This window comes from Crocodylus siamensis, chromosome 2 (assembly GCF_052110815.1).
Source record: "Crocodylus siamensis isolate JL-2025a chromosome 2, ASM5211081v1, whole genome shotgun sequence".
Classification (NCBI taxonomy): domain Eukaryota; kingdom Metazoa; phylum Chordata; order Crocodylia; family Crocodylidae; genus Crocodylus; species Crocodylus siamensis.
This window is the reverse complement of record NC_143396.1, coordinates 238,236,980-238,263,527: the sequence shown is the minus strand read 5'-3', so window position 1 is coordinate 238,263,527 and position 26,548 is coordinate 238,236,980. Positions and strand designations below refer to the sequence as shown.

Here is a 26,548-nt window from a genome sequence, read left to right as displayed (position 1 = left end):
TAGTGTCCTGTGTTTTAATCATGATGAATTATTCATCAGCATCACAAAGGTAAACCAAAACGTAAGGCACATCAATCTACTGATAACATGCAATGTGCTTGCTTATACATATGCACAAGTTTTTAAAAGTCTAAATTTATTTAAACTTGACATTTTTGCTCCTTTAGCTTTCATTTGAGTAAAGTTCAAGAAGAGATTTTTACTCCTGAACTGTGGCACTGTTCTTAAAAGGGCTGTAGTCACCTTTTTCAATTGTATTTTTCAATTAAACTTTGATTCAAGCATGTAAGTCACCTGTCACTACAGAAGCAAGATCTGAAAAATCAGGATTTTTGTAAGTGTTCTTTCTATTTAATTCTATATGGCAACACTTCTTCTGGAGTGATACTATTAGTCTTAAACATTCAAGATTATTATTTTCATGCAACAGTGTAAAGTTTATGTCATTATAAAAGAAAACAGGCAATATCCAACACCACAAAATAGTAAATAAATTAATAGAAAATGTAACTTTCTAACTTAAGTTGGAATCAGATATGCAACATCTAACCTAACAGGAAACACTAACATCAGAGGGATAGTAAAGTACACTGTCATCTCAGAAGTCAGAAACTGAATTAAAAGTAACTAATAGTCAATTTTTATTTGTAATGAAATCATCAGAAAAGGCACCATAAAGGAAAAACTAGAAACATACACCATTCCCTACAGTATTAGAATCCCCTTGATGACACATGGCTGCAGAATACACAAGACCTACAGAAACATTCCAAGTGCATCCAGTATGTAATTTGGTAAGAAAAAATATTTGCCTTATTATTGTTGTAGCTACATAGTTCTCTTTTTGACATTTACCATACATAACTACACATTTAGGGTGCAAACCTGCATTCCTTTCATACTTAGAACTCCCACTGAAATCCATGGGAGTTTGGGGTGCATAGAAAATACAGTATCAGGCCATTAATAACATGCTTACTACTTATTATCACTGAAATCTCACTGCCAGGCTAGGTTTTATAACCTGAGACAGCTGCTTGTGACCCCATTTTTGGATTTTCTGATTTGCCAGGTATTGCTAATTTACTTAGAGCAAACCTTTTAACAGGAATATTAGAAAAAAAAAGACATCGCACTGTTCAAAAGGACAACGTAAACTAGCTATTACCATCTCATCTGACAACTGTAAGATTTTAACATTCAGACTAACATGTCTCTTCTACAGCTAAAGCAACAAATTTCTAAACTGTCAATAATTCCATTGTAAAATGTAGACACATGTATTTTTCCACCTATTTGAATTATGTTTTACATATGATGATCTGTATATTAGTGCCTCTCAATTGTAAAGTAACTACAGCATGTAAACAAATGTAAAATAGACTGGGGCCCTGATCCTACTCCCCAGTGAAGTCTATTGGAGGTGGGGTCTCAACTTCAATGAGAGCAGCCTTAGGCACTCAATCAAATTTGGGCTCAGGGAAGAACTGTATGGCCTTAGTCAAAGCTACACACAAAAGAAAATGTAAATAAAGTAAAGGAAAGAAATGTTATAGAATGTTTGAAAAGTTTATAGATCTCCAAAGAGCATGAGCAATAGAGTTGCCAAACTGAGATGTTAAAAAAATGGTAATGGGAGTTTGGGCTGTGTCTGGAATGCAGGATTGGGCCCTACATGTTTATACTGAACAATGATAAATTTTTGCTGCTGGTGCTGGGAAATGCAGCTTGAACTGCAGCTGGGACTGAAGGGGTTTTTTGGGCTTTTTTTTTTTTAAACTAATTTGGTGCAGCCAGGGCATGGCTGTAATTACCTTCTTCCCATCTATAGCTAATACCTCAGAGCAATAAAAAAATATGAGGGTGTTAAAAATTCAAACGCTAATTATGGGCTGTTATATTTACTAAACATAGCAGAGTAATAACAAAAGTTGCAGCTTCTCAGTAGCTGGCAATGCACAATTTGATTTACGAAGTCCTTGGCCCTCTTACACTGACTGTATTACATGATAGTTAATAGTGCACTAAAATAAAATTCAATATATGTGTTTATCACTTAACAGGTCTGGCACAACTGAATACGGCTCCCTGCTTTTACAGCATGGGGGGGGGGGTTTGCAGAAAACAATACTTTTCAACTCCCCTCCCCAAAATTAAGTTATGCAAGTATAACAGCAGAAGGAGTCTAGAAAAGAAATATGCAGTATTTGAATATCCCACGTTCAGAAGTCATACTATAAATAGTGACTAATCCTGTATTTCTTTCAGTTACTTTCCTTTAGCTCTATATTCAAACCTTGAAGTCAACAGAAATAATATTGAGACCTATGTTAGTACCTAATATACTGCTACCACCGCCACTGCTGTCACCACCCCCCACATACATATAAAACACATACATACAATGTAGCTTGATACCACTTAATAAGAATAGAGGTGTATGGATTTTGGGGGTGTCAAACAGCTGTCACAAACTGTCACCTCCACAAGAGAAACCTTGGCACACAACAAATTAAACTACACTTCTTTTTAGCTGTCATTATTCATAGCCAATCAGTTGAAATGCACCTAGTATTTCATGTGCAAATAATACCATGAAGAAGATCCATGGATCAGAATAGTGGGCCAACAGATAAAAAAGAGGAAACAACATGCTGTCTCTGTCCTTCTGAAGTGGCTCATCATCACCCCTGAACCAACTTTCACCAAATGAGATCTAGCCTGGGGCTATGTATTAAATATGCATATCAAAGAAAATGAAAAAATAAACCTGGAGAGTCAAATTGGACAAATTTGCATGCTTGAACTATTCCATTTCTCAGGTAGATACTCACAAATGATAGTTCAATTTTTTCCTTGCATCTGTATACTAACAATTAGAAAAGGTTTTCCTTCTTCATAAATAAAAGTGAATTGCTCCTTATATACAATGTGAATATAAATGCACAGGCACACATGCACACACACTTAAACATGCACAAACATGTGTACACACATACACACACATATATATAGATTGGACAAAGCCACTGAAAAGTGCAAAAGTTTTGTTGGTGAAACAAGCTAACATAAAAGAAATCCAATAAGGAGACACATTTCCCAAAACGCATGAATAAAATGTAACTATGTGATACAACTCTTCATTTCCCAGTTGGTGTTCTGGTTGCACAAATTATTGCTTCCTTTCAAAACAAATAGCAGGGGGCTAAAGTAAAAATGTTATAGCTCAAATCTCCAGGAAATAAAAGGCTTTAAATTATAATACCCAATGAAGTGGTAAACCCTAACGGGTGCAAGATAAATGGGTTGTCATATTTACTTGAGTTTGTTTTTTGAGTTACAAAGGCAAGAGAAGATTCTTTTTAGTGAAGATAATAGTTATCAAATTATCAAAATGCTAACCCCCTCCAACCTTGTGTGTGAATTTAAATATTATAATGGAGCACTGCAAATTGGCTTGAGCATTTGCCATCTGCCAGAACCCTAAACAGGCTAGTTTATCTAATCTCCTCAATATAAACATAAGCATGCTCCATTTCTACACTTCTGCTTGAAACATACTCTTGTAAAGAAACTGTGCTGGAAAAAAGGTACAGGGTTTTATAATTATTATAATTATTATTAGTAGTAGTATTATTTACATTTTCAGGATTATATACAATGAGCGTATATCTTTCAGGTTGCCACTCATTTAAATAGCTTTACTGGTAATGCTGTAATGCAGGTACACATGAATTTAGGGTCAGAAAATGCCATAAAACAAATATTTTTAAATCAGTCTCATGCCTCATAGAGTTTATTAGCTACAGATGAGGTAACTGATAGAAGAGAAACTTTCAGTAACTGATGCATACGTTTTCACTTAAAAATGGTAAATCCAAAATGTAAAATATCACAAAAATCTTGCCCTGCAATGTTTACCAAATGCAAGTGAAGAAATTAAATCTAAAGACTTGAATAGAAAAACCGCTATCAGTGTCGTAAAACTTAGCAAGTCCAGGTTGAAGATTTTTTTTAAAAATATATATATTATAATTTGATCACTTATAACCTGCTCCAGTTCAGCTCAAATGTAATTATTAAATGCCCAGACATATTTTCAAAGAGCAAATGCTCATAGAAAGCTGCTTCTCCCTGGATTTCAGTCTACCCCTCTGAACACACAAGGAAATAAAGCTAAGCGCCTGTGCAAAGCATAGTTAACTACACACTGGGTGTTAAATTAATATTTCAGCCGCTAAAATATTAGACTGTATCATTTAGATTATGAGTTCAATGGAATCTAAACCTGTGTAAACCCTTTTCTCCCCAGGGATGCGTTCCTATAAATAAACTATAGTGCACACCCACTCTTTTTAACCATAGCAATTCGTTCCCTTTTCTGTGCTATCAGTTGCAATCTTTTCCTTCACATTTGTAAGTTTCTTCTCATATACATATTTTAAAAGACCCTGCTCCAGAGCAATCTGCAAAACCCCAGAAAAACAAAAGACTGTCTTCTTAACATTCACTCCAACGTTTAGTCCTACACATATCACAGTAATTCACCGACTACTAAAGCATTAAAATCAACCGCTAACCTATGGTTGCTCAATCATAATTCTCTCCAGCTTTCTGTAATACATTGTTAATAATTGGTTCATCAAGGTTACTGTCTTTTATTATAAAGATGCTTCAGGCACTTGGCAATAAGTCCATATTCTGCAAATAAGTTGTTCTAAAGCGAAAGCATAGGAAACTTGAATGTGCTAACCCCTTTCTTAATGCAAAGTAAAATTGCTAGTTATGCTCAGCACTTGTCATCTGCATAAAGGAGTTAGGGGGGAAATCACAAACTTTCTCCCTAACTTTCTCGCCTCTAGTTTCTTACATTGCTGCACTGATTACAGGGTTGGCAAAGCAGGAAAAAACCACCGATCACCACATCAAACAGACAATTTGCTAGCGTTTCAAGTAGCCCAGGTCAGGAAACTTTGTAAATCAGAGAAACTCCCTATTCTACAGATAGGAAGAAACAAAACAACCTACCCCCCCCCACCAAGTAAGTGAAGAACTTTAAAATCGTCAGCAAATAGGGGGAGGGGAAAGGACGTCCAACAGGTTTAAAAGGGAGTCGGGGAGGTGGGGGAGAGACTCCTAAGCAGGTTAAAAAAACCTATCAAGGCATCTAGAGTACTTACATGGTCGGCTAAATTTGTGGAAGATCCTGAGAGCTCTTCGTGGTCAGACTTGGAGCTGCCATCCCTTTCGTCAATAACTAGATCTATTGGCATTTTTCCTTTCAAACAACTAATGTACCGATGGCAGAAGTTGTCGCACAGCTCGTGGACCTGCAAATAAGAATAACATATTAAAAAGCAAGGCAGAATATCGGATTGCAGCTCTTTTTTTTTCTTTTCTTTTTCTTTTGGTAGCAAGAGAAACACTGTGATCTATTCCACGAGTTACTCTAATTAAGGGGCACAATAGTTGAAGGCAAGGAAACAATAGAGAAATTGTTGCCGCACATATTATTCTCCAGAGACTTGCCGCAGCAACAAGTTAGTGAGAGAGGGAGAGAGAGGGAGAGAGATAGTGGGCTCAGTCTAGTCGGGAGAGGAAAATCCGATCTGATGATAACATCAAAACATTGGAAACTGGACCTATGCTCTGGAGCATACACTGCTCAGGCAGGTACAGCTAGGAACCAGCGTTGGGACCTGTTTGAGCTGTTATGTATTTTCCAGGACTTGTAGACATGAATGAATTGGCTTCTTCCCTGCAAAGAACCTCTACTCATCCCAGGGTACAGCTACCCCCATAGGAAGCACAACCTCCTGCTTACTCAGAGCACTTCATGCTTGGCTGAGGTTAATGTGACCATCAGATCTGGATTAAAGCAAAGGGATTTAGGTTATTTTTAATAATATTTCTGACTCAGGGAAATCGCCTATATTTAGGGCAGGCTATAAAGGGGGTTCGAGAGGTATATTAACCCCCCCCCCAAAAAAAAATCTTGACCTGGTTAAAATTGCACTGGGGTGGGTTGAGCGTGTCTGTCTGGTGTCACATGCTGTGATGCTCTGATGGCGCAGGTTAGAGTGTCACACTGCGCTTCCCCTGTATTTTTGGCAATGTTTACAAGGAGTTGAAACAATCCGGGGGGGGGGGTCAGGAGGGAGGAGGGCAGCACTGCCCCCGGCTCCGCGGCTCTTACCTTTTCTAACTCCAAAAGATGAAACCGTAGGACTTGTATTGCTTGGATCATCTGCAAGAAAGTTTGGAGCGAGAGTTATTCGGGAGGCGGCGGCCCCGGGGTCTGGGCAGCGCTGCGCGACCAAACGGGCAGCGCGAGGGGGATTGTCAGGGCGCGCACTCATTATCCGGGATTTGAGCTCATTGGTCACGCCTCAGCAGTTTTGATCAAGTTTAACTTAAGCACTTGATTTTTATCATATTTATTTTAGGAGCGGTGATTAGTGTTTTACTGCGAGCCGGAGGCCCCCTCCCGCCTGCTCCCCACCCCCCCGGCCCTCATTTCGGAGGGGCTGCAGTGCAGGCAAGCACACACTCACCCCACCGCCCTGAAAGAAAACGGGGGGGCGGGGGGGGGCTGGAGGTGAATAGTTTGGCATCTTCTTTACAAGCGGATTTAGGCACTTTTAATATTGAAATCATCCCCATTAGCAAAAGAATTACAGTAGCACTCTCCAGTTCCCTCCTCTTAAGCAGTTATTTCCTTCACTTCAGCTTCCCGTGGCTTTCAACCCAGTTTTGCAATGCACTGGCACTTCAGAGTTTGCCCCGGCTCACTTCAGAAGTGAAGGCTCTTTGAAGCAGTTTTCAATCGGACTGGTCCCCCCCACCCCTCCCCTCCCCGATCCCCAAGCCTGCAGGTCTGAGCCCGGCTCCCAGCCTCCCCACTCGCTCACAATGATGCCTTCATGTCTGAGAGAGGTGCTTGTTATTAATATCACAAACTGCAGCGCTGGGGGTGGGGGAGGGCAAAGGGTAAGGCCTTACCAAATTGTCCAACTCGGGGTTTGAAGAAAAAAGTGGCTTTTCAGCGCGGACCTACAAGGAGAAGGAAAAGCAGCGTAAATTGCAGCTCCCTTTCAAAGGCCCGGGACCGAATCACTTGGAGGGAGAGGATGAAGCACGGCCAGGTCACGCCGAGACGCTGCTGCGCCGCCTGCCCGAGCTGCGAGAGCCCCGGGCACCCGGCGCTGCCCCTCTCCCGCCCGAGCGCTTATTTCGGGGGTTTCCAAACTCCGCCGCACTTCGCGTCGCCCTCCACCCCGGGGGGAGGGCGAGGGTTACGGGCAGGAGGGGGAGGCCGAGGGCTGGCTGCCCAGTTTGGAGGGACTCCCTGAGAAGGCCAGTGGGAAGCAGTGGCAGAGCACATTTCCCAGCCCGGCCCTTGACTTGAGTCCAAAGGGGGGAGGGTGTTGGGGTGCCCCCCCATCTCTGGACGTGCGGGGCGTGTGCGAGGAGCCGGGGGGCAGGAGTGTTCACAAATGTCTTGGACCTGTTTGGCGAACACGGCGATGTCCTCGTTGAAGGAGTCCGAGGAGCAGACATCCCCGCCGGCCACACCAGGCTCCCGGGGAGTGCAGGTCGCCAGCTCGCACTTCTCAAAGACCAGAGCTAACAGGGGGAACAACGGGTGCCTACCGGGCAGACACACAAAGAAAGGGGGGGGGGGAAGAGCTCTAATCAACAAGTATTTTTTTAAAAGCACGCACCACTTACACACAGCAGCCCACTGATCCTGCACAACGGGGCTGGGGCATGCACGCTATTTTCTCTCTTTCTATATATATAAAATACCTACAATACTCCAAATCCTCAAACCGCATCCAAACCTCCCAGACCAGGGACACAAACTGCCCTCCACCCTGCACGCAGCACAACACACACACGCACACTTACAGTCGCTCAGCTGGGAATCTCTCACACTTTTAACCACAGTTGAAAATAATAGGAAAAATCCTCCCTATAAGCTGTAACCTGAAATGAGAAAAGCTGGTCCTCAAGCTCTTTACACTGCTTCATATTTTCTCCTTCTTTTTTTTTTCAAGGAGACTGCTACCAAAAATGTGGTGAAGTTTCCTGGCTTAGGAAGCCTACCCAAGTAAAATACCAGCTGTCTAGATGAGTGAGCTGGGGGCAAAACACTTCTAGAAATATTTTCCCATAGTTGGAGCAGTCGGGGGGGGGGGAATCTGTGTTAAGTAGCATGTGTGCGGTTGTCTGTTCTCCCTGTTTGTGTCTCCAGTCAGGGGCCTCACTATGTCAGGGAGGTGACTATCTCTTTTTAGAGTAATTTACAATTTCCCACCGAAGTGCACTGAAGAGAATCGGTGTCATTCCCCCAAGCACTGCGCTGGTACAGCCTGGAGTTTTGTTTTCTTTCTTTCCTAAATGAAAACCTCAGCTCCCTCCTCCTATTTTTTCCCTTTGCAAAAAAAGGGAACCCCCTTTATCATCGCTGGGTCTCCCCAGATCTGGAGACCTCTTCATTGACAGGGTCCTTCTAGCACCCTGGTGCACCCCAGCACTGCTTCAGCTCAAACCCAGGGCACTGCCAGCAACCCGCCTCTGCCTCAACTCCTAACTTGTGCCTATGCGAGGGGAGAGAAACAATCAATAAAAAATAAATTTAAAAAAAAATTCAATTGGAGGGGTGCATTTTCCTGCTGCTCATGTTTTAGGGGTGCTGATGTCTCCCCTGCAGAATCGGCCTACAATGTTACTTGGATTCAAAATAACAGTAACAGCAAGGGGTACGTTACACGCCTTCCTCCAGATCAGTGATCCAGGACTCTGTGCATGTAAATCTCCTGAAAGCTTTCTTAGTTGTGCCTAATGAAGGGCTCCTTTTTTTCTTTTCTTTTCTTTTCTGCGGGAGAGTTTAGACTAGGCGTCCCCAGTGCCCTCCTGCCCCCCGGCAGCCCTCATCCCCACCGGGAGGGAGCAGTTCTCTGGCTCCGGAGCCCTGCTTCTCCCCTGCCTCCCGCCCCACGCTGCACGCAAGGCTATGGCGCCCGGGCTGCCCTGGCTGTACTCACCCGTAGATCGCATCCTTGTCCCGCTTCAAGGCGTCGTTGACAGCGGATCCCATGCTGGCCGGCATGACATTGGGGTGCGGGGCGTGGGCTCCATAGTGCTGGCTGGCGTGTAGCGGCGGCCCGTGGTTCAGGTGGTGAACTGGGGGGATCGGCCGGGGGGCGTGAGGGTCTCCGTACATGGAAGCCGGCACCCCTACTCCGTCCATCCCGCCGTAATGGGGCAGCTCATCGTACTGTCAAAAAAGGGGCCAGGGGAGAAGAAAGAAGGAGAGAAAGAGGAGGAAAGAGAGAGAAGGAGAGAAGGATAAAAAAAAAACAACAAACAACAACAACAACAAAAGTCAGAAGAGAGTAAAGCCCCCAGACAGACACAACAGAGCAAAACAAACCAGGAACAGCCACAACAGAGGGAGAATGACAGAAAATGAAATAAATCCAGAGCAGAGTGTGGCAAGGGGCTGGGGGCAGCGTGTGAGCAGGGGTAAGGAGTAAAAAAAAGAGATGGGGGGGGGGAGGCTGATCAAGGAACAAGAAACCCTAACAAGGAAACTGGGATGAAAAAGGAAGGAAACGAAGGAGAAACTGGAGTGGCTTTGGATCAGAATGGAAAGACCCGAAATAAAGGAGTAAACAAACAGGCTGGGAGGCAAATAAAGAAGTAACTAAGCACAGGGAAGGATAGAGGAGAAGAAGGTGGGGCGAATCGCGGAGGGGAAGGGGTAAATAATCTGAAAGTTACCAGAAACATTATTTAGCAGCAATTCCCCTTGTCCTTGTCAAAGTCAGAGACAAATCAAAGAGCTCTAGATATGCACAGATATACATACATACATACGTATATATGTATAGGCACACATAGAGAGCTTCCCTAGGCAGCAGCGGCAGCGGCAGCGGCAGCAGCAGCAGCAGCAGCAAGCTGTGAAACCCGTGCTACTGAGCAGCGAGAGGAGCAGGGAAATCGCGCTGCTGGGGGAAAAGCTGGAGAGGAAAAAAGCGTGGAACAATCGCAGAGAGAGACACGCACACACAGACACACACACACAAAAAGCTAGTGAATAATTTTTGCTGCTATTTTTTAATACTGGCCGCCATCATCATCAGCAACAGAGGAGAGCAAATCGGACAGGCCCCTCTTAAGAGAGGATTTATATATAGGTAAGTGTTGGAGATTTAAACCTACCCTTTGCGCCATCAGTCTGCGCTCCAATAAACTCCTGGATGTGTCGTATATTTAATATCCCAGTCCAGCAAAGAAAGTGATTTAGAGTGAAGAAGATTCCTTCTTCTTTTTTTTTTTTTTTTGAAACCCACTTAGAGACTTCTCCTATTCTCCAGTATAGGTAAATAATAATAATAATAATAAAAAAAATCAGTCAAGAGCCACGATGAGTTTCTGTGTTTTTCTTCTTTTTTTCTCTCTCTTTCTCTCTTTCCTTTTTTCCTCTTTCTCTCTCTTTTTCCTTTTTTCTTTCTCTACGCAAAAAAAAAAAAAAAAAATTGTCAAGCCCCCAAACTGAAGGTTACGATCGGCCCGTCAGCAACCCACATGTAACCAAACTGTCGTGTCTCATGGCTTTTTGCCACTCCAGCTGTCAATCAAAGCCAGGGAATGTCAAGGTAGTGAATGAATGATGGTTGATGATGATGAAGAAGAGAGGAGGAATCTTTTTAACCCGGGTTTCTTCTTCCAGTAACTCCGCGCTTGGGTTTTGCCTTTTAGGATCGCTATAGGGTTTTTTTAAGTACTGGGAAGGGGGGGTGGGGAGATGCGAAGAAAAATTGAATAGTTTGCAAAACCCGGACTTCCCCCTCTCCCTTTTTTTTTCCTGGTAGGTATTTTGTCTCCCTCTCTCTCTCTTTCCCTCTCTCTCTCTGAGATGAGTGAGTGTCAGTAAGTGTTGGCAGGTTGGCTGCTGGCTGGCTTATAGAAGAGGCTCAGTTTTGCAGCGCTGATCGGCGGGAGAATGAAATGACGGAACCCGGAAGTAGTGGTGGCCATAGCCAGTCCTACAACAGAGACACATAGAGGGAGAGGGGAGAGGGAGAGGGAGAGGGAGAGGAGAGCGCGCGAGCGAGCGAGCATAAAGCCTATGATATGCAGAGTATGCAATCAGGACTGCTGCAACTCCGCATGGGGGGAGCCACACAACAGATCATACCCATAGCAAATCAACGCCGCTTTCCATATAGGAAAGGGAGCGTGTGTGAGAAAGAGGGAGCCACAGGAGGAAGAGAGAGAGAGAGAGAATGTGTGAGAGAGGAGGGGAAGAGGGGAAACTGCAGAGAGCGTGAAGAAAAAAGTACGATAGGAGCCCAGACCCGGTTTGGTTTTCGCTAGCTTCTTTTACCAGCCAAAGCCTGCTTGTCTTTCACTGCGTTGCGTAGCCTGTGCTTAACGTGTTGTTTTGAACTGTGCAGCTAGGATCGCAGCCGCGACCGGGGTGCAAGGCTGAGGGCAGAGGCACGGAACATGAACATGTGCAGGGGGATCTAAAGTTGCTCTGCCTTGGGAAGCAAGCTTGCCTTAACAAAGTGCCGCGCCGCTGCCAGAGCCTTGCCTTTCCAAGTGCGGATGCTTTCCTGTGTGAATTCATTGTGCTTTTTTAAAAAAAATTAATTTTCCAGGGCATGAAGAGAACACCTCGTTGAAACCATATTTGGCATCGTTCTTCATTAAGTGATCGCTTCTATCAACCACGTTGTGTGGGGGGAGGGAGGGAGGGGGGGGAAGGAGGGAGAAAAAGAGAGAGAGGGAATTCCCCTTCAGTGGTGTGATGAGACTGGCAGCCTTTTGAAACAAAGTCCTGCTCACTCTTTTGTATGCTAAGTCCAGCTGTTGGGCAGTTTGGTTTGGTTTGCATGTTCATTTGGAGGCGATCACTCGGTCTCGCGTGTGCACTGTCTGTATGTGGGTCTGTTTCTGGAGCTTGTTATGTATCTGCGTTGTGTTTGTGGGGTGTATGCTCAAGTATTAACTCGGTAATGCCTTCTAATGGTAGTGCTAATTACAGTAGGGTTATTTAGCAAATTAAGTGAGACTGTGCACCCCCCTTGAGCACCAGATGAACTTTTCCAAACACACACGCGCGCACACACACACACTCACACACACACATACACACACACACGTTAATTTTGGTATGTTTCTCTCGCCCAATCACTTTGCTGGAGCTAAAACATGCCTTACCTCAGAGCAGTCAATTACCAAAGCTACCCGTGATCATCAATCATGGGGGATGCTTGAAGTTTGGGGGAGGAGCGATGGTCAAACTATCGATTGCTGCAGTTTTGTCCTGCCTCCCCCCCCTTCTCGTTCACGGTCCCCTGCACATAAAATCTAAAACAGACTATCCCGTTAATAGTGGGATTTATCAATGATTATGTACCCAGTTGTGAATGTGGCCTCATGCATAGATGCCTTTTAAACATACACCGCAAAAAAAAAAAAAAAAAAAAGTATTTGATTTAGCTAGGGCTTTTTATTATTATTAAGATTTTTGGAAATTGGGAAAAAAATGAATCAAAGGGTAGTTATAGAAATTTGGCCAGATTTTAATGGGCATACGGAATGAGCTCCAGAGGTCAATAAACCCCTCCAAAATGATGAATGATTGAGTACCTGTGATGATGATAGTGATTACCGGAGCAATTAAACAGTTTGATTAAATGAGCCATCATAACAATGATGTCTGCGGGAAATCAGCCCTCACATATAAAGAAAGATAGTGTGGAGGGCTGACAACGCCAGTGGGCATTCCTACGTGTTCCGATAGTGTTGAGCCCTGCAGAGCAGACTGTATTTACAAATATGAGGGCAATATGGAGAAAAGTCACTCAGATACTTTTAGCCAGAGTTGCACCCTGCTTAAAAATCGTCAGAAGCCGAAGAGCAGACCCGTTTTTTTCCTAGAGGATCTCCTCCAAGATTAAAGCTAGCCCTAAGAGCAACCGATATTCTGTGGCTGACTTTCACGGGACTGTAAAGAAAAGGTGAGTAAAAAGCCCTTAGTATGTAGATCTCTTTCAAGCAGTGATTAAGTTGATTCATTTCGCAAAGAAAAAGCCAGTCTTGTTGTGCAGTATTTTATACTCTGTCGTATAAATCGGTAACGCAATTCAAGATATTCATGGTAATGAATACTTGGCTAATCCTTTGGGTGCACGGAGACCTACAGAGCAGTGGGTTATGCAAATTCTTCCCTACTTTTACAGTTGTACTTTTCTAACAGATTTGTTTTAAAAGGTATCTATTTAGCCGTCGGTAAATACGCCTTCCTCCCCCCACCCCAAGATGCCAAATTCCTTAACTTCCCTAGAAGCTTTTAACTGTGATCCACCTAATCCAGCCAGCTTTCTAGATCACATTTTGAATGTTTGTAGCATATAAACTTATTTTCTAACAGAGGCAATATAAACATAGGGCCATGTCGCCTGTGCTGTATGTCTGTCTTATTCCTTACAGCTTCAGTACCAATGCGAGCAGAGGCTTTCACTGTAATATAGCCGTAGAAAAGTAATCTGGTTCCACTGAAGATTTCACGTATTTGTTCAGATCCCAGGCTGGGAGTATGGTGATGAAAGTTTACCCGTTTCCATGTAAAAGGGAAGTTTCTCCCCCACTTGATTTACATATAAGAAGGCGCTGCATTACTTACGACACTGCCTTATCTTTCTTTTTTCCTCCACATCGTTGATTTTATAGTATTTAGCATAGATCTCAGTTCTCTGCACTACAGAGTTGTTAGAGTGCAACACAAATGAAGCTGCAGAAAAACAGCAAAAGCTTTTTGCAGCAGCAAACGCTGTTCCTTTTACATTTTTCACTTGAAACTAAAGCCCTTGGAGTTGGCTAGCCCGACTGAGTGGTCCAGTCTGGAACCGGGACCAACTTTTCACCAGGCTTTTTAAATCGAGGGAAAGTGAAATGTCTTATGTTTAGTGCAAAGATGTTCCTGCTCCGGTCGAATCTTTTTTTCCCTGTGCACAGGTCTGAAAAGAGAGGGAACCTTTTCCACCTCTCACTATCCCCGTGGATTAAAGCCCAGAACCTCAGGGACCGTAGCTTCAGGAGCTACATTTTAGCCATTTCATTGCCACGCTCTGAAACCCTGGGCACACTCAGCGGTAACTAGGGCGCAATGGAAGCTCAGCCTGTAAGAAACAGAAGCAAAGAGTGGGAATTTACAGCTTTAGCTCTATTTTCCCCCTCGAGCTTGGTGGGATTTTCTTTTTTTCTTTTCTTTTTTTTTTTTAAACACCACCAAAAACACCCCGCACCCCCAGTAATTCAGGGAGATTAAATTGGCTGATTTCCAGTTTCTCGTACACGCATCACAACAAAGACTGTTCCCAGGAAAAGTGGGAGAGAGGCGATTCATGTGCTTTTTTGCAGATCAGCCCGAAGTCCAAAGAGAAATTAGGTGTCCGGTATGGAAGTGCGTCTTCGTCAACAGCCAGTTCCTTTTGCCGAGGCTGGAAATGGTTTTAACAGGCGGTAAAATTTCATCTTGTGGTGTCAAATTGGGGTCAGTTTGGGGTTAGAGCTCTCAGTGTCCGAGAAGGAGCTGTCCAGCTGTGTGGGGATTCATTAAGGGCAAAAGATCAGTTTCAAGAAAAACAATACAAAGACAATCAGAGGGCTAAAGATCCTCTTCAAATCGCATTTTACAAGTGCACCAGAACAAATATGGACGCTGAAACCTATTCCCTTCAAACTCCCAAATCGGCTTCTTAGCACTTGGAGGGAGTGCGAGAGAAAATCCTCTAAAAGTTAAGAGTCTGTTTTCAATCAGCCTTTCTGAAGTGTGGCATTTTAGCCTTTTGCTGGCTTGAGATCTGCCTCTCCCCCCCTCTCCCCCCCCCCAGTCCTACAAAAGCGGATTTGAACAACAGGTAACATTTTAGATTTCAAAAATATATTCCATTGTTTGTGTTGATCCACTGTTGTTATGCTCAGTACAATAATTTTATAGCAAAAGAAAAGGGGTTTTTTGTGGGGGGGGGAGTTTTGGGGATGCTTACCCCAAATCCCCATTGCCCGTTTGGAAAACCTTTTCTTTTCCTATAGGAAGTGATCTGGTCTAATAGATTTTTTGGTTAAATTGACTTTGGGGTCCCTAGCAATGTAGAAAAGTACATATTGTTGATCTGGCTTATTAAATTCGCGTGGTTTAAATCCTCTTAGCTCTCCTACATTTGTTAGAACAATTGACGCTTTGCTGGAGGGACAAATAACTTGAACCTTAATCTTGTTTGTAACTTTATTCAATGTTTGTTTGTTTATGGGTTGAGTGCAAGTATTTCTGGATGATGCTATTGTATCCGGAAAGGTATCACGCCGTCCACATTTGCAAAAAACAAAACAAAAAACCCCCTACGATGGACGGTCAGGGATGCTGCAAAACAGCTTGGGTTCCTTAGGCTATTATTTTTTTGTATTTACATTTTCTCTTGGAATAGGCGGCATGAAAAGTCGGGTTTAATGACGAAAGGAAGGATTCTGCTCAGACGGGCGTTAGGGTGAGGAGAGAACCATGACCTTGTCGCAAAATCCACGGGAAATTTTCTTTTTAAGGCTCTTCAGAAGACCAAGTGTGACATGTCAATATGCCACTCTTGGCTTTATCAGAAGGACTATTCCATGTTTTGATCTCCTTCATCCTCTCACCCCTACCCCCCACTTCTGCCCCCCAAAATGTAGTTTGCTGTCTTTTAACAGTGTCCTATACCGGGAGTGGGTTTCATGGTTGAGTTGTGATCTGTTTTTACTCCTCTCAGCTTTATTCTTCTACTTGCATTTCCCTCCCTCACAAATTGCTCCCTGAACCTGTGAATGCTGGCACCTCTTTCTAGGTGCGGTCACTAATACCCCCCCCTTTCCTTTTGCAACGGTGTTTCTTTCAGTGGCTTTCTGATCCCTGGGTTCATTTGGCTATTCATCCCTCACCCCCCTTGCCAATAATGTGCTTTGCTTTTCAGCAATCTATTAGTTTTGGCGAATCTTTCCACTCCAGAAAGTCAATGGTTGCTCATCATTGTGAACTTTTCTTGACCCCCACGGCAGTGTGACTGGGATCTTTGGAAGTTGGATCAGGAGGAGGTTCATTTAGTTACCTGTTCACTCCCCCCACCATTTTTTTTCTTTCCCTCTTTCTTTTTTAGATCGGCAAGGAGCCCAGAGACATCTCGGCCCTTGATCCCTTTGCAAGTCCCTATTAGTCTTGCAACAAACTCCGCAGATTTAAAAAAGCCCTGCTGGGGTGGATCCCACGCGCCCCCCGCTTCCCCCCCCCCTCCATTCTTTATCTCTCCTGTTTATTCTGTAAAGATCCCACAGAAGAAAAGGAGCGATTCAATAAACAGCCCTCTAGCGCTATCTGGCGGGACTCCAACACTTCCAGAAACGCGCTTTTCCCCAGTCCCCCCAAGGTTGCTCCGGAGCCGCTGTGAGCAGCTCGGGGACACCCGTGCGCCCCCGCGGCCGCCAGCCTCCCGGGGCTCCGGGCCCCGGGCGGGGGCGGGGGCCGGGCCTGGGACCCCTCTCCCCTTTGCAGCCAGCTTCTTTCCCCAGCGAAAGGCGAGCGGTGGCAGGACGAGAGGAGACGTCCAGCACGGGCGGAACCGGGGACTCTGCAACCGCACACGGACAAGCGCCGAGGGGACAGGGGAGCAGCCCGGCCCCGCGCCTCCGCCGCCGGGCGGGGAGTCCCTGCAGTGCCCCTCCGGCGGGCAGCGCCGCTCTGCCTAGCGAGACAGGTGGTGCCAGCCGCACATCTGCCCCCAAATACACCCCTTCCGACGTGGCAGCCTCGCAAAGGGGAAACCGGGGATGTGAAGGGGGTGGGGGGAGAAAAGAATGGGAAACAGCATCGATTTGCAGCAACATTGCAGAGCCCGAGAGCTTCCTCCTCTTGCTTACAATAGTCACTTTTGTCCTCTGCCGCTCCAGAGGGTGGGTGGCTTGAGGGAGGGGGGGAAGCTCCCATATAATACTGGGGTTCTCAAAAACCAAGGAGCCAAACCCTTTGGAAACGACTCAGACACTGGCATAAGCACCCGCACGGGGTAGAAGCGCCACTTCTCCTGCTCGCTCCATTGTCTCAAGTGGGTGCAGAGCTCAACTTTCCAATAGATGCACCTACAGCTGGGGGTGTTCATGGCTGGGGCAAGAGCTGACAAAATAATACAACGGGTTTCCTGGAAATATAAGGGGAGGGGCGCCTTTTCTTTTTCTTTCTTTCTTTCTTTTTTTTTTTTTGAAGTTGGCACGATGGGCGCCCGCGGTGGATTGCCAAAAGAGAGAGTTTTCTTTCCACCCCACTCCGCTCCCCTTTGTACCTCTTTCTTTTTGATCCAACAAAGAGAATGCAATATACATATATGTGTTTGTTCTCCATGCAAGAAACGCAGGAGAGCGTGCAATACAATATACGGCCAGTTAGTCCTCAGAATGCTTAGTTTTGCTGTAATTAATTGAAAACAGTTATTAGGTCGTCATTGGCAATAGCGTAAATAATTGCAGCAGAGTTTTACTTAAAATTGACCGGTCACAGAGTGATAGATCGATTCGAGGTATAAAAATGATGTATCAAAACATCAATGTCGATTATTTGAAATATTGTAGTCGAATCTTTTTATTGCTTCATCGGTTAAGTGTCTCAAAGTGCTGTGTTCCAACATATATTTATGTTGTCAATACTGTCAAAACTGTCAGGTTTATTACAGTGGATTTGTAATACATTTCGGATTTGCTCATTTACATAGAATGCCCACCCCAGTTTCTCCCTCCTTTTCCCATCTCTAGAAAATCTATGTCAGTTTAATCAAAGGATTCAGGGCTCTTTGCTGCAGCAAAAAAAAAAAAAAAAAAAACAGACGCTGCTCCATTAAGTCCATTTTCCACCTCGCTTTACCAGTCCTGGGCTATTTCTAACTTGCAAAAAGGAGGTCTCCCCCCGGTCACTCTCACCTCCGCCCCACATTTTCCCAACAGATTTTGAACCCCGGTGCCACACGAAAACTAAACCCTGCAGGAAAGCTGGGGAGCTCTGAGCAGCAGAGACCCAGACGAGCCCAAACACACCTGTGAGGTCTGAAAAAAAACCAAACCACACAGCCGAGGAAAAAGGAACTGAACAGGGCTGTTTGGATCAGAGTCGCAAAGAGGAAACAAAAGGAGCAATAAATAGACGTGCTGCGTATCTCAACCCCCTTCGCGGCTCTGGGACTCAAATGAAAAACGCAGGTTAGAAGCAGTATTGACAGTTTTAATTCTCTTTCTCTGCCCCCCCTTCCTTAACAAGGGCATATCAGACCCGATCGCTTGCTTTAAAAGTAAAAGCTTTCTTTGTGTGTGTGCGTGAACGTGGTCCCAGCTAATTTAGTTACCTTTCTTCACTTTTTTCCGGGAGCTTAATCAAAATAGAAGAAACCCATGCCCTTGCTAAGCTCTGTAGGCTAAATACACAGGCGAATTAGCGAAGTAACTTTATTCCGTCCCCCCCCCAGAGAAACTGCTCTTTTAAAGGGCGTTTCCGAGATAGCCCGGGTTTTCTTGGAGGGGGGTCGTGTGTTCAAAGAGATCAGGAGGAGAGGGCTGAGATCAGGGAGGAGAGCAGAGCTTGCTCCAGGTCGTCTTTTTTTAAATGCCCTTTGAACACCTTCTCTGTACCTGCCTGTGTTTGTGGGGAATATTTGCAAAATGGCAATTGGGATCCGTGGTGTCGATGCGGTGTGTGTGTGTGTGAGTGTGTGAGATCCCCTCCGAAGTAAATTGAGAAGTAAGCAGCGCGAAGGGGGGGCCTCGCCCCTGGGGTGCTTTGTTTACTTTGGTTTGTAAAATCCTGCCAGGAGATGGTTTCCGCAGTGTGTGGCAAGTGTTTCTCCAAGAAATTCATCAGCCCTTCTACAATTACTTCAAGGGCTGGGGGAAGAGAGCTGCCATCACTTTTTCTCACATCCCAAGGTGTTGCAGAGAGGAGAGAAGAAAGGGCTGAAACATTTAATTATAATTGGGGGTGGCGGGGAGGGGGGGGAGAAGGGGGTGGAAAAAGCCCTCCCAAGATTGTACCTGGAAAGCCTCCCAGGGACTGTCTGGGAGAGGTCTGTGGCGCTTGCCTTTTGGGGGAAGGGAGATTATTGTCCCCCATCTCGTGCAATAATTAGCCCGAACAATAAACATAATTGGGGGAAAAATCAGTTGGAATTCCTACGTTTTTAATTACGTTTCATTTTGTGGTAAGCCGTAAAATTATGAATGCCTCTCAATTAAACGCTCTCCACTTGTAAAGCATTTAACAACAATTATTCCTTAATCAGTTGGAATGTTCGCCACAAATGATGCTGTTAAACATCAAAGGGACGCCTTCCACGTTACCTTTTAGTCATAAGTAAGAGGATTAATTTCTATAATTAGAGGGGATAAATATGTGCATAAATACATCTCATTCCCCCCCCCCCCCGCCCAGCACGTTGCGCTCCTATCCGGGAGCCGCGAGCGTCGCCCGCGTCTTTAGCTCTGCCTCGGCTACAAGGAGACGCGCGGGCGGGAGCGGGAGCGGGAGCGGCGGCGGCGGCGGCGGCCCGGGGCAGGGCCGGCGCGCGCCTGCGGCGGGCTCCGCTGCCTCCTGCCCCGCGCCCGCGCCCGCGCCGGGCTCCGGCCGCTGCTTCCGCCTGCGCGGGATCGGGCCCGGCCACCGCATCGGCTCCGGCTGCGTTTTGCTTCCAGCCCCTGAGGTTTCCCTGGTTCCCAAGGGGCCAGTTCGCTGGCCCCTCGCCGAGCCTCGAAGACGGAGTTTAATGCTGCAAATAAAACGAGCCCGACCTTGATTATCCCCTGTATGAATATCTCATTTGCCTAATGACTTTATGTCACGTATGCAGAAGGTCAATTTCCTTTTAACCTTTCCCATTGCTGCAGTAAGCATTCTTTTATAATCAATGGCTGTTTGAATAATCAATTCGCATTTTATGAGCCCTGACAAACTCAATAGATGTGTGCCTCGTTTCAGCCTCCCCTCCTCGCAGGCGCTGGCAGAGATGGCCACGGGGGTCCCCGCGCCCCACCGGGCAGCTGCTCCTGCCTCCAGAAGGTCCCTCAGCACGGCGAGGTCTGCGCGAGGCTTGCCGGCCCGGGCCAGGGGCACACGGGCTGCGGCTGGCACTGGGCACAAAGGGATCCGCCTTCAGACCTGGCCCGTTCCCTGCTCCAGCGGGGAGGCTGGATCCTCTGTAGGATGATGCTACCTACTAGTATTACTGTTTTTCAGGCTCATCTCAAGTGGACTCCAGCGGCTGCTTGAAACACACCAGTCTGGGAACTAACTCGGGTCTGGATGGGCTATGCATTTTCACACCGTTTTCTAATCACTGAAGCCAAAATATTGCCCCCCCCCATATATGTAATGGGATCAAAACGTCTGGGATATATTTTCCCTCTTCTACATTGCACATTTCCTAGGGCACTGAGCAGTGCAAAGTTCTCCCAGCTTCCTGAAGCCAAAGGTAGCCCATTACCTGTGAGCCCCACTTCTGAATCATGTCTGAGGGAAGCACGCAGTCTTCAGTGAATGCACACGGAAAACCTTGAATTAACCTTTGCAGTAGATTAACTACCCCACTGACATTAACTGAATTCTTATTGCCACTGGCCTGGCCTGTTTTATTATCACCCCTTCCAGATCACCTAAGTGTGGGGAAACTTGCCCCATCAATTGCAAATGATAGAGAAAGAAACTGCACCTCAACTACATTCATTACTAGCACAAAATAAACAAAAGCTGTGAAACCCGTGTGTTCAGGGGGTATGGGAGGGTTGAACTTTGCAAATAGTTTCCTATAAGTAGCTCACACTTGCTATGATCTATTGGTGTGAGTCAGGGACTGAGAGTTATTGCAACCCTGTTCCCTCTATTGGATAATTAATACTGATTCATAGCTTTTTCTACCTAGACTGTGTGTTTCGTTTCCCTCTACAGGGTCCATGGTTCACTGGTGTATTGTTATTCCCTGAAAGGTAATTGCACTTGATATTCTCCTGGGCAGACTCATTAGCCAAGGGCAGGGTGGCTTGCCAATCTTAGAAAGTCTTCCAACAACTTATTGTAAATATTTGCCCCAGAGGTTTAGTACAAATGGGAGCAGATTCTTAGCCCCTGACATAACCTTTGGGTGCAGCATCCCTGCCCCAAGCAATGGTAGGTCAGAATGGGGGCATTTTTTTAAAATTCTACTAAACCCGGAGATATGGTTAGTCTCATTCCTCATCATGCATGGTCGGAGCCACAAAAGAATGACATAATGAAAAAATTCAAGTTGTTTCTGAACACCTTTCTAACAGTTATCAGAAAAAAACCCACAAAATTAAATAAAGGAAACCTGAAACCCTACCCACCCAACAGTGGATGAGCCAGGTGAGAATCACCTTACAGATTCATTAGCCTGGTCTCTTTTATACTCCTCTCTTAACATTTATTGTAATGCATATTGAAAACATTTCTTGGCTGTCCACCACTGCAAATTTCTTTTTCACACATGCCTAGTGTGACCTATCTGGCTCCTTCCCCCCCCCCCCCCCCCCCCCCCCCCGCTTCCCCTGTAATTAATTACCCACAAATGTAGAACAATGAACAACATGTTCTGGGAAATATCTGGGGAAAATAATTTCATATTACTTTGTGAAAGAAAAATCTATATTTATTTTTTGTCTAGTGTTCATTATTATTTTTTTAAATCTTATTTTCCTACTTGGATTTTGGCAGGTTTCAGCAAGATGGTCCAAAATAACATCACAGGGTAAAGGATAGCCTTGCTACAAAATGACCACCATAAGATGGATGAAGAGGAATGGCATGAGACAAGAAATCTCAGGACATCACCACATTCACCAGCAATTTCAGACAAAGAAAGTCTAGGTAGCTGTAATCACTATGTATTATACCAAAACTGTACATTTTAAATAGTAAACAAATAAATATATACATAGAACGCCCCCCCCCCCAAAAAAAGCTGTGATGATGTCAAAGACCAGGGACAGAGAATGAAGCCACTTTGCACTTCAGAGCAAACAATCATGTTTGCAGTGCCTGGACATTACACTGAACTTCCACTTACCAGCTTCCTCTACCTCCAGACACCAGATGAAACTCAAAGGGTAAAACACATCTGTGGTGTAACTTCACCAACTTAAGAGGCACAGAGAGAGAGATAACCCTGTGAGTCTGAGATTAGGCAGAAGGCAGGGTAGGGTGGCACCCTTAAGACTAACTTGTTCAGAGAGGCTAGAACTTTTGCAGACTACAGCCTACTTCATCAAATGCTATGAATGGATTCTGGAAAAGTAGGCTGTAGCCTATGCTTATCTGAATGAGTTAGTGTACAATCCTGCCCAGGCTTCTGCTTGACTTCAACCGAGTCACAGATTATGCTATTATAATGATGTTTGTAATCATTTTCATGCACAAGGTAAAGGAACAAGGGGCTGACTTCTACTAATCCTGTACATCCTCTGTAGAGCTGTCTGAAAACTCAACTACTAAACAGCAGGATACTTGCAATGATAATCTGTCTCCAAGTTTTGCATCTCTTCAGAAAATCTTGTGATACATATTGAAAAGCTTCAGTATTCTGGGGTTCAAACCTAGGGCAAAAGTCTCTTTGTTTTAAATACTCCTTTTGCCTCAATGAGGAATCCAGGGTAGGCTTCCTTTTACCTGATCCTTCAGTAGTCTGAGCACATTCTCCAAAGTGCTGAGCCCTCCCAGCTCCCACTGATTAAATTGACCATGCAGCATCTTGAGGAATTCCCCAGCACCTCAAAAGATAAGGCCCTTAATAATGCTTTCAATATTTCTCATATTTTTATGACACTTTTGCAACAGGATCTCTCAGGTTCTGAAGTACATTGCACAGACTACTGTTTAAAACTGTTTTTCACCTCCCGAAATACTGTTTTTTTTAACTGATGAATACTGATGAAATATGATTAAACAACAAAGTACTAATATGTTTCATATAAAACAAGTATAAACACATATCATTACCTCATATGCAATTATAAACTGTCACTAATAGTTCTATTGATTGGTCGCATAAAAAGCTCTAATACAAGCTGTTCTTTAGAGGAGATAAATATAAATACCAATGAAAAAGCGTAAGAAGTGTTTGTCCTGTAGTTTTACCTTGAGGCCGTATTATGATCACAATAAGACATATCTAGGCATGTGTCATACTGGATAATACTATTTCTTGGGTGTTTGAGGGCACATGGCTTTACCTTGTACTTCACAACAGCTGAGACATGCCATTTAGTCGCATGATCCTAGCTCTGCTGGAAAAAAATATTAAGCTATAAATATACCAAAAAGGAATATATTTATAGTTAGTTAACATTAAATACTCCACAACATTGTATTTATGTAATTAGTAAACAAAGTTAAAAATAAATGTTTTCAAAGCATTTTTCTGTTGGAGGAAGAACTGATGGTATTATTTATTGTGAATACATTTACGTATGTAGTCCTATTTTCTATTCACAGACCACTTCTTATTTTGTATGCATGTTATAGTATCACCTGGAGAGCCCCAGTCAAGGGTTTGGGCCCTACAATGAATCCTTATTCTTGTATTTTTTATTTGCAAGTATTCACCACTTCAAGAACACTTTCAATAAACAGGTTTCAGTCTATGGGTTGTTTACAGCACGTTCATGCATTCTTTTTGCACTTTATCATGTGTCTAGTATTAGTTCTGTCCTCCAATAGGTTGGCTGATTTTTTTAAAATAAGAAGCTAACAAATAACACAAGTGACTAAAAAATCTTTTTGCCTGGGTATGTGTTTTTTTGCTTACAAGTAAGTATAAGTATTCATATAGGGCATGATCCTGCTTCCATTTAGGTCAATAGGAGCAGGATCAAACGGAGAAAAAAGACCCATTTATATAGTTGTAACATTTTTATAAATAAAAGCTGGTTCCCTCAAACGTCCGCAAATCCTGTGTAAAAAGGAGCAGAAATATGATCAAATCAAAAAGCACTTTGAAAACTGAACAACTGTTTGCAATTATAGTTTTTGCAATCTGAAACTGGCTCTATTTTTATTACAATGGTTTAATTACATTTTTAAAACTTTTTTTTAATAAAGGTCCCATTATCATGAGGGTAATTGTCCCAGTTTTCTTTTCTTGGTCTGACATAACCCCACAGTCACTCTGTTTTTGGTAGGCCATTTTTTTAGGAGTAAGAAGAATATTATTTAGTCAAGAGGCAGACGTTTCTTACTGTTATTTCCAAATTTTAGTCATGAATAAGGTGCTGTCTTCAGTCAATAAGTTCAGGATAACTGTTTATTTCAGAAATAAACATCTAAAGAGATTTTTAGTGTTCATGGGAACCATTACATTGCTTACATAATCCAGCACAAATGGAAAAGCAGATATGAAGCTATTGGTCCTGGATCCCCTGTGCATCTAAAATTCCTATTGACTTTAGTGAGATTTATGAGTGTACAAAGAATGTAATTTTGGACCCATATTGCAATGTGGAGTTCATGTCTGCATTTATTATTTTATTTTCATGGGAAACACTATCTTTCTGTATTGGTATTCCTGAAGTTGTGAAATTCTTTGTTGAGTGTAGCACAATTACAAACAAAGGAAAAATTATGTTTGTTGTACTGTGTAGCAGAATACTTTGCTATCAGTGAGTAACATTGGGTCCAAGTCTTGCATTCTCCAGGCAAGTGTAATCCTACACTGCCCTAGAATTTGAAGGTGCTAGGATAAAGGGATTTTTTTTCAGGACTCCTTTGGTAAAAAAATTAATAGTAATTACTGCTATTGCATGGAAACATTTAGTAAAAGTACCGATTTGATCAATGTAAAGTGGGGGACAGGGAAAAAGACAGGAAGACAGTTCTTGGGCTTAATTCTCTTCTTTTATATAAATCAGTACACTGCAAAAAAGTTACTGGTGTTAGATTGATTCAAAATTATTTTGGGGAGATCAGGCCTCTTGTGTTTAAATAGATAGTATTACTTTAAAAGTTGAATATACTTAACACAGTCTAAAAATAAATTCAAAACAAAAGAGTAAATGTAGAGACACATAACAAGTAAGCATGCATGCAAAAAAAGGTAAGTGCAAATTAGATTTGAATATTCATGAGTCACAAATCATTGACAGTTTGAAATAATGCAAAACAGCTTTATAAATGAGGTTAAGGCAAGGGACATCAAAGAAATGCATTGCTAAATCAATAGCAATTTGATTGTGCATATACTTGTAAATTGTGGTTACAGTTTGTGTGACAGAAAAAAATTCTGTGCATGTAGTGAAGGACACATAAATATTCTTTTTGTATGTGCTATATTTTTGCAATTCAGCATGTACTTGGAGACCTGCCATGTATAAAGTGACCAGACACCACTTTTTAAATTTTTTTCAAGTCAGTACTATAGTTTCCTTTGCCTATCCCATGTCTTGTATTGTTTTGCTGAGTATGCTAAAAATTCAATTTTCAATAATACCTGAACAGCAATATTGTAAAATGAAATAATTACTTACTTCACATGACTTCAGTAGAAAGTTCACCTGCTAATCAAAGCACTATCATAAAATCATAGCCAGTGGAGATTATCCACTTGTTTCAGGGAATTTTGTTCTCTGAAGTGGGAGTCAGATGAGTTGCAAGTCTCCAGGCAAATTGCTGGAGTACAGGGATTTGAAAGAATGATAGCTTGAAAGATGGCCAGCCTAACCATTTAAATCAGAGCTTTTTCATTTTATCCTGCTGTAAGCATCAATAAAGTATTGGATCTGCTGTCTCATTTGTGAGCTTTGTGGCTATTTGAAATAGAATAGTTCAAAATGCTGATGAGTGTACAGAACTAAAAGGAAAAACTGCCAAAAATAAGGCTCTCATTTAAAAATTACTCCAATGCATTTGTTTTTTTCTAAGTGTTTATTATACTTTGATTACCAAACACAAACTGTTATATATTAGCTGGTTCTCTTTCTTCAGTGTTCCCTGCCTTCACTGTTATTTCCCTATTCTCCGGAGTGTTTGATGAAGGGATATATAATAGGTCAAGTGAAGTTACATATATCTATATCTATATATATATTACTGCAAAAGCAAGCAATAACATCAATTTGGAAGTGGTATAGGGTACTTTGGTCCTTTAAGAAAGAGAGCCACATGACTTCTTGCAGTGCTGTGTTTAAACTTATCCACTCACATGAATGAAGCTAGCAATTATCTCATGTCAAAACATTGTTGAAGGGGAAACCCAGATGTCGAATAACTTCGGAAAGGGATAACCTCATGTCCTCCCCAATCCCCAAGATGAACCTGTCAGAAGCTGATATGCCTCTTCTCTCATCACAATACCAAAAGAGAATGGTATGCTCCATGTGTAAAATTCAAAATGGATTCTGCAATAATGTCCTTATATTTGTGAATTCTGCAGTGTGAAGAAACAATAGATACATTAAAAACAGT

The 26,548-nt window shown here is 43.4% G+C and overlaps 1 protein-coding gene and 1 long non-coding RNA gene across 10 annotated transcripts in view; one reads left to right on the top strand and one right to left on the bottom strand.

The window, feature by feature from the left end:
* Positions 1 to 10,974, bottom strand: part of MEIS2 (Meis homeobox 2) — a 214,264-nt gene extending 203,290 nt beyond the window's left edge. Inside the window, exons 1-7 of one of the 4 annotated variants that reach the window (XM_090033513.1) lie at positions 10,231 to 10,974; positions 9,790 to 10,028; positions 9,051 to 9,283; positions 7,508 to 7,649; positions 7,003 to 7,053; positions 6,197 to 6,247; positions 5,181 to 5,330 (exon numbers count right to left, since the gene is read on the bottom strand). In XM_090033513.1, coding sequence (XP_089889639.1) covers positions 5,181 to 5,330; positions 6,197 to 6,247; positions 7,003 to 7,053; positions 7,508 to 7,649; positions 9,051 to 9,283; positions 9,790 to 9,798 — 636 coding nt within the window. In that variant the 5' untranslated portion in view covers positions 9,799 to 10,028; positions 10,231 to 10,974. The remainder of the gene's footprint in view (positions 1 to 5,180; positions 5,331 to 6,196; positions 6,248 to 7,002; positions 7,054 to 7,507; positions 7,650 to 9,050; positions 9,284 to 9,789; positions 10,029 to 10,230) is intronic. The other 3 variants (XM_090033515.1, XM_090033512.1, XM_090033514.1) reach the window with 3 other exon arrangements.
* LOC149871938 (uncharacterized) lies at positions 10,035 to 25,900 on the top strand. 6 transcript variants are annotated; one of them, XR_016440325.1, is made up of 4 exons: positions 11,213 to 11,350; positions 12,961 to 13,040; positions 18,043 to 21,063; positions 21,809 to 25,900. It is a non-coding gene; the product is annotated as an uncharacterized LOC149871938 (long non-coding RNA). The 6 variants fall into 6 exon arrangements; XR_016440330.1 differs by having other exon boundaries at positions 11,219 to 13,040; positions 18,043 to 18,294; positions 18,900 to 21,063; XR_016440326.1 differs by lacking the exons at positions 11,213 to 11,350; positions 12,961 to 13,040 and adding an exon at positions 10,035 to 10,205.
* Positions 25,901 to 26,548: the final 648 nt, after the last annotated feature.